Source organism: Molothrus ater, chromosome 18 (genome assembly GCF_012460135.2).
Source record: "Molothrus ater isolate BHLD 08-10-18 breed brown headed cowbird chromosome 18, BPBGC_Mater_1.1, whole genome shotgun sequence".
NCBI classification, from domain to species: Eukaryota; Metazoa; Chordata; class Aves; order Passeriformes; family Icteridae; genus Molothrus; species Molothrus ater.
The window spans coordinates 11,379,491-11,391,493 of NC_050495.2; the positions used below are offsets into that span (position 1 = coordinate 11,379,491).

At 45.9% G+C, this 12,003-nt stretch overlaps 1 protein-coding gene across 1 annotated transcript in view; it reads left to right on the forward strand.

Annotated features, from left to right (window-relative positions):
* The first annotated feature begins 2,412 nt into the window (after positions 1-2,412).
* Positions 2,413-12,003, forward strand: part of BCR (BCR activator of RhoGEF and GTPase) — a 99,076-nt gene continuing 89,485 nt past the window's right edge. Inside the window, exon 1 of the mRNA XM_036392968.2 lies at positions 2,413-4,546. Within this exon, the coding sequence (XP_036248861.1) occupies positions 3,037-4,546 (1,510 nt within the window). The 5' untranslated portion in view covers positions 2,413-3,036. The remainder of the gene's footprint in view (positions 4,547-12,003) is intronic.

Genomic DNA, 12,003 nt, shown 5'->3' on the forward strand with positions numbered 1-12,003 from the left:
ATTGCCGTTGTCTGAATTTGGAGAAGGAGAGTTCCTTTTTTTCCCCGGGTTCATAGAATGATTTAGACTGAATGGGACTTCCCAAGACTCGTCAGCTTTGTCAAACTCCTCCAAGAGTGCTGCTTTGTGTTAACAAAAATCCGATTTTTCAGTTTCAGCCACATATTAATCAGAAACCATGTTTTAGTTCTCATTTTAAAAGCTCAGCTTATGTCCTACGGTTTTTGGTTTGTTTGTCCTTAAACCCCCCGGTTTTTCCGCGTGGGATGATGCTGAGGAGCATCGCTCGAGTGGCAGCTCGAGAGCTCTACCCAGAGCCGAGCGGCTCCTTCTTCCCACCAGAGGGAGCCCGGCGGTCGCCGCAGGATCAGATCCGTGCGGGTTGGGGAGCGCTTTGCGATCTCTCACCGGCCAGCAGAGGGGATGTGCCGGCCAGGCCGGCCTGAGCTCAGCCCCTCATCGCAGGATCTCGGGCTCAAATCACAGGTACGTGTCTGCCGCCGTAGCCTTAAAGAAATTTTGTATCCAGTTAAAATGCTGCTGTCTTCAATGCATAAAGTATCAGCAAAAATTCAGAGAACGCTTCAATTCCCAGTGGAATTTCTGGAGTTGTGCTACCGCAGTAGATACAGAGGGTGTAGTTGTTTAACAGTGTTATTCACTCAAAGGCAAGTGTGCACACAGAAATCCCTCTTGTGACTCATTACAATTCTTCCTCCCTCCAGAAAGGACACAAATTCAGAAAAGCAGAGCCAAATAGAAACCACTCCAAAAATAAATCAGAATGCTGAGCCTTCAGTAAAAGTTCTATATTAATTCAGAACAGATCCCAGTGATGTCACATACCTGCCATTGTTTATAACCATGCCAGTACAATCTTATTATTCCTAGAAATACATTGCATGTCAGAATTTTGTTGGTCAAACTGCTGCTAAGCAAACAAATAGTATCAATAGAGAAAAGGCAGTTTATTTTATTTCTGTGACAGATTGAGAAGTCTTGAATGATTTATAGAGTTATTTATTAAACATATAGATTTTATAATTATTTAGCTCATAATCTGTTTTCCATATAGGTCAGCCAAAGCCTGTTCTGTGTTAAAAGCTGAGGAAACAAGTGCAGGAAAAGCAGTTAAAGCCAGGAAACAAAACCAAGAGGGATGGACTATGCAAAAGTGAACATATGAGTAGCCATTTGTGATATAGCTGAAAGTACCCCAAAATATTTTCATTGGCATATAAAAAAGCATGGAGAGGAAAACTGTTTAATGGATTTTGAAACAGTACATATCTCAAAGGTAAGAGAGCTACTCCTGTGGAGTTGTGCTTTTCATTCCTATGGGATTTTATTAGTTCTTATCAGAACTATATCCCACTCTCTTATCTAGTAACATGTGCTAGAAAAATATGCTTCACCAGAAACATGAAAGAAACAGTTTTATGGGGGATATGAGGGGTCCATATTGTCTTTGCCTGTCCTCCAAACAGGAAAGATGGAGCTTTGGTTGCTTGTTACCCTTTTTTTAGAGGTTGAATTAGTATATGGAAAGGACACATGCTGTAAGCAAGGTTAAGGAGGAAGTGTGATGGTGTGATTTCTTAAGGAAGATAATATCTAGTAGCCAGAATTCTGTTTAAATCATTTGCCACCCTTCACCCAGAGGTGAAGTGTGGGGCTAAATAATATACAGGACGAAAGTGAGACTAATGCCCAAGCAAAGCAGCCTTTATTGTCAGTATCAGAGTTATTTTGGAGTAGCAGTTGCCCATCTCAGAAATGAGGTAATTAATAATACTGATAGTGTCAGTATCAGAGTTATTTTGGAGTAGCAGTTCCCCATCTCTGAAATCCAGCTTATCATTTATTGGCAAGGAAGGTAGGATTGAGGGACTGACAAGCCTGCTACTAACCAGCACTTACGTGAGTGGGGGAAAACGTGACCTTTGAAGGTGAGCTGCATCAATGCCTGGGGGAGAGCCTTGCTATGAACACAAGAGCGAGCAGAGAGACGTGCTGGTGTTTATACATAATATATGAGGGCACGGCTGTATGGCCGGGAATGGATACCTCCCTATGCACACAGGGCTGTGTGCTTGGCATGTTCTCAATCAGTCTTAGCTGTGGTCATGTCCGTACGGTGCGAGGATGCCCAGGCTGCAGGGGCGAGCGGCCGGGACCGCTCAGGACTTTGCCTTTGTCTCACGGGCAGCCGTGAGGAAGGCGCTGGGCCCCCCCACCCCCGCGGCTCCCCCGGCCCGGCTGCCCCTTTAAGAGGCCCCAGCGCCGTGTCAGTGCCTGCGCCGGGTCCTTCCCTCCCCTCCCCTTCCGCAGCGCCGCCGGAGCCGGGCCGCGATGGGCCGCCCTGGGCAGCGGGGGCTGCGCCGCCGGGGGGGCTCCCGCGGGGCCGCGGGGCGCTCGGGCACCGCCGGGTAGCGGCGGAGCTCGGCCGGGACGCGCCGCCGCATCGCCGCCCGCGCGGGGACCGTGTGCGCCCCGAGCGCAGCACAATAGCCGGGAGGAGGAGACAGGGAAAGGGGCAGGGGGAGAGGAGGAGAGAGAAAGAGAAAGCACAACACGGGGGCTGCCGAGGCAGCGCGGAGCGGAGGGCTCCGGAGCGTGGCCGCGCTGAGGACCGTGCCCAGGACGGCGGCGACAGGAGGTGGGTGGGGGGCGATATTTACCTTCCCTCCCCCGCCCCGAGCCCGCTCCTTTGTCCACGCGCTTTGAAGTGCTCGGGGATCGCCGGGGTGGGAGCATTGTTGTTCGCCAGCAAACGATCGGTCATGCCGGGGAGAGAGTAGCGAGCGTACGCGGGGCTGGAGCCGGCAGAAGCAGAGGAGACGGGGAGGAGAGACGATTGCGAGAGAGGATTGCTGCCTGCCTCCCGGTGCCCTGCATGGACCGCGAAAGAGACGCGCTGAGTTGACCCTGCCCGAGCTGTTTCTGCTTCTACATGTGAGATCCGGTTGGTTTTTTCTTTCCACCTCTTTCTCTCCAGCCTCCTTCTCGTATTCTCCACTTACTCCCGTATGCAAAATGGTGGACCCTGTGGGGTTTGTAGAGGCTTGGAAAGCACAATTTGCAGACTCTGAGCCTCCTAAAATGGAGCTGAAATCTGTGGGAGACATTGAACAGGAACTGGAGATGTGCAAAGCATCTATCCGGAGACTGGAGATGGAGGTTAATAAGGAGAGGTTCCGCATGATTTACCTGCAGACTCTTCTGGCAAAGGAGAAAAAAAGCTATGATAGACAGAGATGGGGTTTTAAACGTGTTTCTCAGTTGCCTGAAGGGGGTGCAGAGCAGCAGATCCAGGACCTGCATCATCACCAGTCTGCTGACCAAGACGAATATGAAAAAAGCAAGTCACATCACGGGGAGGAAAAGTTCAAACCCAGGATACCCTCTATGCGGAAGCTGTCTACCCAGAGCGATGGGTCAGACCTGTCACCTTTGGACAGCCCCCACCACGGGGAAGGAGAGCAGGACAGGTGTAAGTACTACGGTGAAGAGAAACTGAAGAGAGTTGTAGAAGACATGGAGAATCGCTGCGATACAGATGGCTCTCCTTCAAAACACAGATCGGCTTCCACTCGCAGACTGGTGGGATCTGCTGAGAAGGAGGGATCATTTGAACCTAAGGAGAGAGGGAACAGCACCAGTGTGGCAGCCTTAAGGTCCAATTTTGAGAGAATGAAAAAGGTGAATTCGCACTCTTCTGGTGACAACAAGGACGTTGTTGAGAAGCCCTTTTATGTGAACATGGAGTATCATCATGAGAAGGGTCTAGTAAAGGTCAACGATAAAGATGTTTCTGATAAAATAAGCTCCCTTGGCAGCCAAGCCATGCAAATGGAACGCAAAAAGTCTTTGCACTCCCTCCCTTCTAACATGGTACCCAGCTTCAGCGAGTTCCAGAGGCCTGCCTACAGGGGAAGGTCCTCAGAGAGCAGCTTTGGCTATGATGGAGAATATGAGGATGCTGAACTGAACCCCAAGTTTCTGAAAGATAACCTGATTAATGCCAACGGCAGCAACCGCTCACCTTGGCAGCCCATGGACTTCCAGCCGTATCAGAGTATCTACGTTGGTGGAATGATGGGGGAAGGAGAAGGAAAAGGACCTATTCTGCGAAATCAGGGCCCACCTGACCAGGAAAAACATCTCACGTGGCCCAGGAGATCTTATTCCCCCAGGAGTTTTGAAGACATTGGAGGAGGATACACTCCTGATTGTAGCTCTAATGAGAACCTTACCTCCAGTGAGGAAGACTTCTCCTCAGGACAGTCCAGCCACGTCTCCCCCAGCCCCACCACGTACCGCATGTATCGGGATAAAAGCCGCTCCCCCTCGCAGAACTCCCAGCAGTCCTTTGACAGCAGCAGCCCACCGACCCCCCAGTCTCAAAAGCGGCACCGGCAGCAGCAGGTCATCGTGTCTGAGGCCACCATTGTGGGTGTACGAAAAACAGGACAGATCTGGCCCAGCGATGGAGATTTGCCCTCTGCGAGGTGTCACCAGGACAGCTGTTTCCACGGGGATACAGGTGTGTACCAGCTTTTTGCTTGGTCTTTTACATCTATCGAGCAGCGAATGGCGTCCTGGAAATGAATTGGGAGACCCTGGGTGAATCACTGTGAGGGGGCAAGTGTTTCCTGTGAGAATTCTGTGTTTCATTTGTAGTTTTGCTGTTTTAGGAAGATCCTACAGAAGTATGTCACACTGCATTTTAGGAATTCAGTCTGGATTCCTTGATTCAGACTTCTTTTGAGAGGATCAATGGAGTTCCACGTTAATAATTTCTTAAAGTTTCAGTCTGAACACTGAGCTAAAAGGGGCCAGAAGTTCACCAGGTATTCACCATTGGTGGTGAATTCACCACCAGTTTATTCCCTCCCTCGTATTTGTGCCCTATGGAGTAGTTAAACTCTACCTCAGAGGTGGTAGTGTGCCAACAAGCCACAACCTGAGGGTTCTGCCAGAGCTTTACCGATAATGATGCTGCTCCCACAGTCTTGTTTTTTCCTGTCTGTATTAATTGCAGTGCTAGTTTCTCATTCTGTCTCGTGTCAGCCTTCAATTAGAGCTGATTGGAGGTGATGATTGTGCAGCTCTGTTCTTGGAGCTTTCTGCTATCGCTGAGTGAAGAAAGAACTTGGAATATCAGGAAGCCCTGAGGGAGAAATGTTAACTACGTTTCAGCAGAATAAGACTTTTCATTTAGGGAAGAATGGGCAATGTTTGAATCCGTTTTTATGTAACTTATTCAGGCATGCAGGTGTGTCTGTGGAATCACAGTGAGTTTATAGGTGGAAGAGGCATATAAGAATTGTATTAATTCAGCTGCAGTTTTTGAATGCATGTAGATGTCTGAACCTATTTAGCAAGGCAAGGCCTGTAATGTAAATAGTATCTTGTGCTAACACCTGTAGTCTCCTATGCAGTAAATGAAAATCAAATCCAGGAATGAAGAAAATAGCAATGTTTGTTTTGATAGATTTCTTCAATTATAAATCTGTGAGTTCTCTCATGGGTTTTCTTCGTCTCTTTGAATATCTCATTTTAATAAGGGGTTAACATGTTATTTGTCAATAGGACCGAATTCCTGTAGTATTGGGTGATTTCAGATGCCTGTCAGAGATGTTAGTTAGGTTGTGAGAGTTTGCTCTATTACTTCTCAGAAGTAACTGCTCGAAGGAGATGCCTTGGCTTTACTTTCCCTGCTGATTGCTTTTGTCAGCAATACTTTTGGGAGCAACAATGGAGATAGAACTCTGCTGTGCTGTGCTGCCATCCTCTTATCCTGTTGTGTTATTGGAAGGCTGGGCAGTTGTAGTGATGTTCAGTGTTCGTGGAAGCTCTGCACCTCCTCACAGTGACTTCTCCCTTATCAGATTGGATGGACATCCCTGTTTTCTCTCTGGGACTGCTGCATTCTTCCTGGGTTTTAGGGGAGAAGCTGAGTCTTGTGCTCATTTGAACTGAGCTCAGCCATCTGTCTCTGCTCTTGTTTACTGATGCTCTTTAGATGACTGGGAAGCCTCCTGGCAATTTCAGTTCTTGGAGAAGGAAACAAAGGGGTAAAAATAACAAACGTTGATAAAGCTTGAGGGTGAATTCAGCTTTCAAAAAGGCAATAGGTAATTTTTATTTTAAATAACTTAGCTGAGATGCAGTGATTAAAAAAAGGCAGCTGAAAAGTCAGAACACTCACAATTCCTGGATGCACTGGAAAGCTTTGTGTCTTATTCCTAAGGATGACCACACGTTGCAGGCAAGGACAGAATGTAACTGATCCACCTTCTGCTTTCCTCAGCACAGGGGGTGACATGGCAAGCTTAGCAGAACTTTCACCAGATGGCTAATCAGCACTGTCTTGCACGTTAGCTGGTGGCAACTTTTTACTTAACCAGGAAGGCTTATGCCTTCAGGAGGGCTGGCTTTCTGATTGATTTCTACTGAGCATCATTTTATAGGAGTTCTCTGTCCTTCCCAATTGGGATGAATTCTGATCTGAAACCAGTTGGCAGCACCTCCTTTTCATAACCCAAACAAAAGGCCTGAGAGAGCAGTGTGTGATGATCTGGCTGGCTCCCATTCCCAGCTACCCTGCTCTGATCCGGGCTGTTCTCCATGCCCACGTGGTACCAAAGCCATTCACAGATCCAGACTGATTTTCCAGCACCTGTGGTTCACTCACTGCTTCTGCCAGGCTTCCCTAAAGTTTTGCTTGAACAGAGTGCAAGTTTCAATCACAGTAGGTTCTGGCCAGCCTTCATGTTAATCAGCATCAAGTGGGGTTTATTCAACAGTACTTGACTTCCCTGTGTATTCAGATTGTTTTGTGTTTTCTGGCTTTGCCTTTGATCACTCTTCCCTTAGGTGAAGCTGAGTGTGCTGGGGACAGGTGCAGTGTGAAATTTCCATCTGGATCTGTCCCAGTGCACCTTGAGCTTGGCCAGCAGACACATGCTGTTCTGTCCAAATTATTTCATGACTTCACAGTTAAGTGATGTTTTCCTGGTTTGGTATTACAAAAAAAGGATGTAACTCTCAAGTGGATGGGGTCTGAGCCAAAATTTGAATCTGGGTTTTTGGAGGTGGACTATCAAAAACATTAAAGCAGTCCAAGGTATAGTAGGCTTTCAGTTTTTTCCAAGGAGCAGCATGAGAGCTTCAGGGTTGAGATTTGGTAATAGCTGTACTTTCTATTAAATGTACTTAATGAAGCCTGGGCAAAGATATTGATATTAGGATTAATTATGTATCACTAATTTCCTGTAGTGGGAATAGAAAAAAAAATCTTAACTTTGCATTAAGCTTGAATATCTTGACTATGATTGTGAAGAAAGAACAAGATTTTGAAAATTCTGCCTTCTGTTAAACATTAGTTGCAGGAATAGACATGAGAAAAGCCACCCATTGTGCATTTCTGCTTATGGTCAAGGGGAAAGTTGTACAGTACTGTTATGGAGCAATGAGCTCCTGCAATGGCCTCAGCTGGGACAGTTTTTAATTAACAGCACTTTGTTAATGAAGAGCACACTGGAGCTGTTGCTTGCCTTTGGAGCTTGCTGCATAAATCAGTGTTGTCACTCTGTGTGAAATGATTTTATCTGTCTGCATAAGAACATGGAAACTTTCTGGAGTCCACATAACTCATATTTACCTGCACAGCTGCCTCCCTCCCTCAAGGTGCCCCAGACTAACTCTGTTCACGTGAGAACACCTGGTGGTGCTCTGAGAGCTGTGCCAGGCTCTTGCTCCAGACAGCCCCCAGCCACCTCTGTGCTCAATCTGAGGTCAGCTTGGGCATATGTGTCATTTAATTCCATTGGAGTGAGCTTTTACTTATTTTAGCCTCTGCTAAACGTGGGAGTTCTGAATGTCCCTTTTGGAGAGCATGGAACGTTCCCTATTTTTTAGTGAGTTTATTGTAGAGAAGGGAAGGAGCAGTGGAATTTGTGCGTGTGAACTGCAAATCCTGTTATGTCAACAGAAGGCCATTTTAAAACTCCTGCTTACCTAGAGCTGAAGGTTCTTCAGTTTTTGTGTGCCTTGAATGCCTGACCAGATAGGCAGGCATCTGAATTTCCTGCTTTTAAGGCAAACTGGACACTACTTACTTGTAAAACCCCAAGAAATCATGTAGTGTGTCATCATGGGAGGACCTTACTCTGTACCAGTTTCTGAAGGGTTTGCTTCTTGAGTTATTTGCATCTTCTGAGATCTTACACAAGTTTCTTAACTCTTGTATCCTGTGAATTTTAGTTTTGAGATGTAGTTTGAAAAGTTCTTAGTGGGATTTTGCGGACTCCTGAGGAAACATGCAAGTCCTGTTGCTGTTGTTCAGAAGCACAACTTCCCTTTGAGCAGCTGGGGCAGACTTCAGTCCACTGTAGAGAGTCTTCCTTCTGAGGAGCTGAAATGCAGGAACTTTTATAATGTGCAGATTGCTTGTTAAGGCCTGCTGGCCATAGGTCCTTCTTTCCATCTGTGACTTACATTGGATCAATAATGCAATTTAAATGTTCCTGACGCTTGTGTAGTTCATTTTGCTATTACTTCTTAAACATGTTTTAATTCTTTCCTGTGATGAGCAGTGATTTCCTAGGAGCACTGATGCCAAGATGCTGTTTAAATGCAACCCCCCACCCTGCTGTGCTTTTCAGTATTTTAGTGGCTTTTGAGATTTTGGAGATTATCAGGATGCTTGCACTACCACTCCCCTCTTAGTCTGGGGAAGTGAAGAGCTCCCTCTCTTTCTCTTCCAGATTTCTCTTTCCCTACAGCAGAGCTTAATGGAATCCACAGAGCTGCTTTATGTCCCCAGTGACTATAGTGGACTCTGAATTGTTTGTTTTGTTCCTTCTTCCACAGAGAGTTGCTGATGTTTACCTCAGGCCTACCAGAAATAGTAGCATGTAGACAGATTTTATTTTTTCTTATGTTCCCCCTAGATCAGGTATTTCTGCAGTCACAAAGCCACCTACCTTTGAAGTGGGAGTGTAAACCAATCCACACAGGAGTTGTCTGGTGCTGGGGAGCCCTGGAGACTGCTGGTGTCCCCTCAGCTGGACAGGCCTCCAGGGTGCAAAACGGGATCATTATATTCTTAATTCTTAGAGTTATGCTATCTTGTGCTAATGCTGAGAAAAAGAAAGTTAAGAGCTTGCTAATTTGTGGAACTGATTGCTCTAGCATTTTTCCTAAGTGTTTCCATTTGTCTAAGATCTCAGGTTTGGATATTTGGATAAAATGCCAAGTGCTGTGTTCAGTCACTCCTTTGTGAACAGCTTGCTTTTCACTGCCACCAGGAAGTTTCACTGAGATCTGAGCAAAAGTAATAAAATGAGTTCAATGGCAAGGAGGCATCCTAAGTAACAGATTTGGGATGAAAGAAAAATAAGATTTAATTAGAAAATTTGCTAAACCTTCAAGTGTGGGTTAGGAAATGCTTATTTTTGACTACTGGGCAGCATACTAGAGCTATATACTGACTCTGAAAAGAAGTGTTGTGGGTGAGGGGTGTGATTTGTAATCCAAATTTGACTTTGAAGGCTACCTGAAAGAAGGGCCAATACAGGAGGCCGAAGCCTGTGAAGGTTTGGGCCCCAGGAACAGGCTGGAAACAATTCTTCTTCCAGTTCTAGCATGTTTAGCAGTTTGCTCTCTAATGCCCTCCCCTGCTCCCCAGCCTCTTAGGGGTAAACAGCCATCGTGCAGAGGCAAGGGGGACCTGTATTTCAGCTTCAAGGAATTTTGGAGGTCAGTCCATAAAGGTTAATGAGGTGAGACTTGGCAAGCTGTTTGAGAATTGCTCCATTTCAATTACCACAGGGAAGCATATTGAAAATCAGAGTGTTGATTGGAGGCACAGCTTATCTGGAGCTTGCTTTTCCCCAGAGAAACCAAGACCAGCAGTTTGGGGTTTTTTTTAACTATCTCCTCTTTGATTTGTTCTGCTCAGTCAGATAAGCATGGAAAGAATAATAAGGGTCTGATCCTGTTCTTCCCCTGGTGAAATATAAGTAATCTTTTGCTGGCACGTGTAGGAAAAGAAATGGTGTTCCAGTCCAGGTTGAATGGCAGATGGATGGAGGGGCAGGCTGCAAGTGACTGGAGAAATGCTGGCTTGGATTACTTTGGGTGAGAGCACATGAATGAAGGACTTCCAAAGCACCAATTGGAGTGTCTTGGGTTACAAAGCAGGTTTTGGCCAGCTCACTGATGACAAAGTGGATTGCTTTCCTGATCATATCTTTGAATTACAAGTGATAGGAAAGTAACCATAACCTGTAAGTAAATCCTTGAATGTTGGTCTGTCCTTCTACTGAGATAGTTTTACAGATCCATAACTCCTCTAATTTTATTTTCAAATTGTACTGTATGTGTTTTAAATAGTAAAAGTGTCCTGTGTAGGACAATGTGTTGTATTTCTGTCACAAAATCTGGCTCAATTTGCAGATCTGTCTGTTACTGAAACAACAAAGCATGTCTCCCTCTCCTTGTCTTCTTCCTAAGTGCCAAAATGGTATCTCTGAGACCCTTTCTTAACCAGGTTATGGCTTGTGTAGTAATCAGATTATTGCAAATGTAATTGGAGTCTCTGCCCAAATGTGGCAGCTGCAGTCAAGTTAGTTGCTCGTGGCTACACAGATGCTCGTGGAGTATCTGTGTGAGGACTGCCCTGTAGGAAGTGTGAATTGCTACAGTTCAGTGTGTTGGTTTGTACTACTGAATTGTGCCTGTTGCTATTACAGGCCTTTTGCATAGTTGTTACCTTTTATTTTGTTATTTTCAGTCATTTCAGCAATCTCTGTTACTCCTGGGCGGGGTGGTATTTTTAAAAAAAATATTATTTATTTTATCTTGTGGAGGAGAAGAGTAGATCCACCACAACCTTCTTTCTTTTAAAAATAATATATTTTTTAAAAACCCTCAAAACCACCTCCTCCTCTTCAGGAGCTTCTGCACAAATTCTGAAGTATCCAAAATCCACAAATTACTTGCAGATTGGTCTGTGACAACAGCACAGTAGCAGCTATGGCAGGCTGCTGTGGATCACACAGTATTAGCTGAAATCTAAGCAGGCAGCCCTGGTAGGAGGAGTTAGTTAATAGTGAGTAACTTGTGTGCTTGGACTCCAGCTCCTCTCCTCGAGGTGTGGAGAAGTGCACTGTGCAGCCTTGGCTCACTGTGTGTTTACTTCTTAAGAGCTCCAGAATATTCTAGACTCCACACTGCAATGCAGCTCCTTCTCTGCCGGGGTATTTATCAGCTATTCTGTTATCAGCAATTATGTACTCTGGCTGCAGAGCTAAGGAAGGAGTGCCCATTTTAACCCACAAGATGGGTGAGGCTGGAGCAGGCTGTTGTTAGATCAGTTTTAAGAGACTCAACACAAAAAGCCACCAAAAAGCAACAAATGCCTCAGTTGCCTACAGGCCACATCTGTGTGTTCCTTTGAAATGGGCCAGCAGCTTCCTGGGCTAATCTGTTCTGAAGGAAAATACCTTGTTCCCTGGAGCATCAGGCTCCAAGTGTATTTGAGCTGCTAACAAGGGAATGTAATTGGTGTGTGCCAGCAGGGAGGTGTCACACACAAACCCAGCACTGATTTGCTGCAGGGCAGTGACATGGCAGGGTACGACTGCCCAGCAGGGCTGGGCTCAGGGTGTCCCAGAGGAGTTGGGTTATGGTGCTTGCAGTGAGCCAAGGCACACAACACTTGTTTCTGTGCCTCTTGGTCCAGCTGCCTCAGCTCATAATTCACTGCCTCATTTTCAGTTCTGCTTCCTGCTAACCTAGAGCTGCTCTGGAAATTTTTTATATTTGTGGCCTGAAGTGACATTATGACATGAGGTTTCAGAAAAGAATATGCTCAGAACAGTAGATCACTGTTGGGAGACTTGATGCCTTGGATTCCCCTGTCCTTGCCTGTCACTTCTATAAACTGTCCCCTCTGTTTGGATTCTTTGAGGTAGAACGAGTATGGGAGTC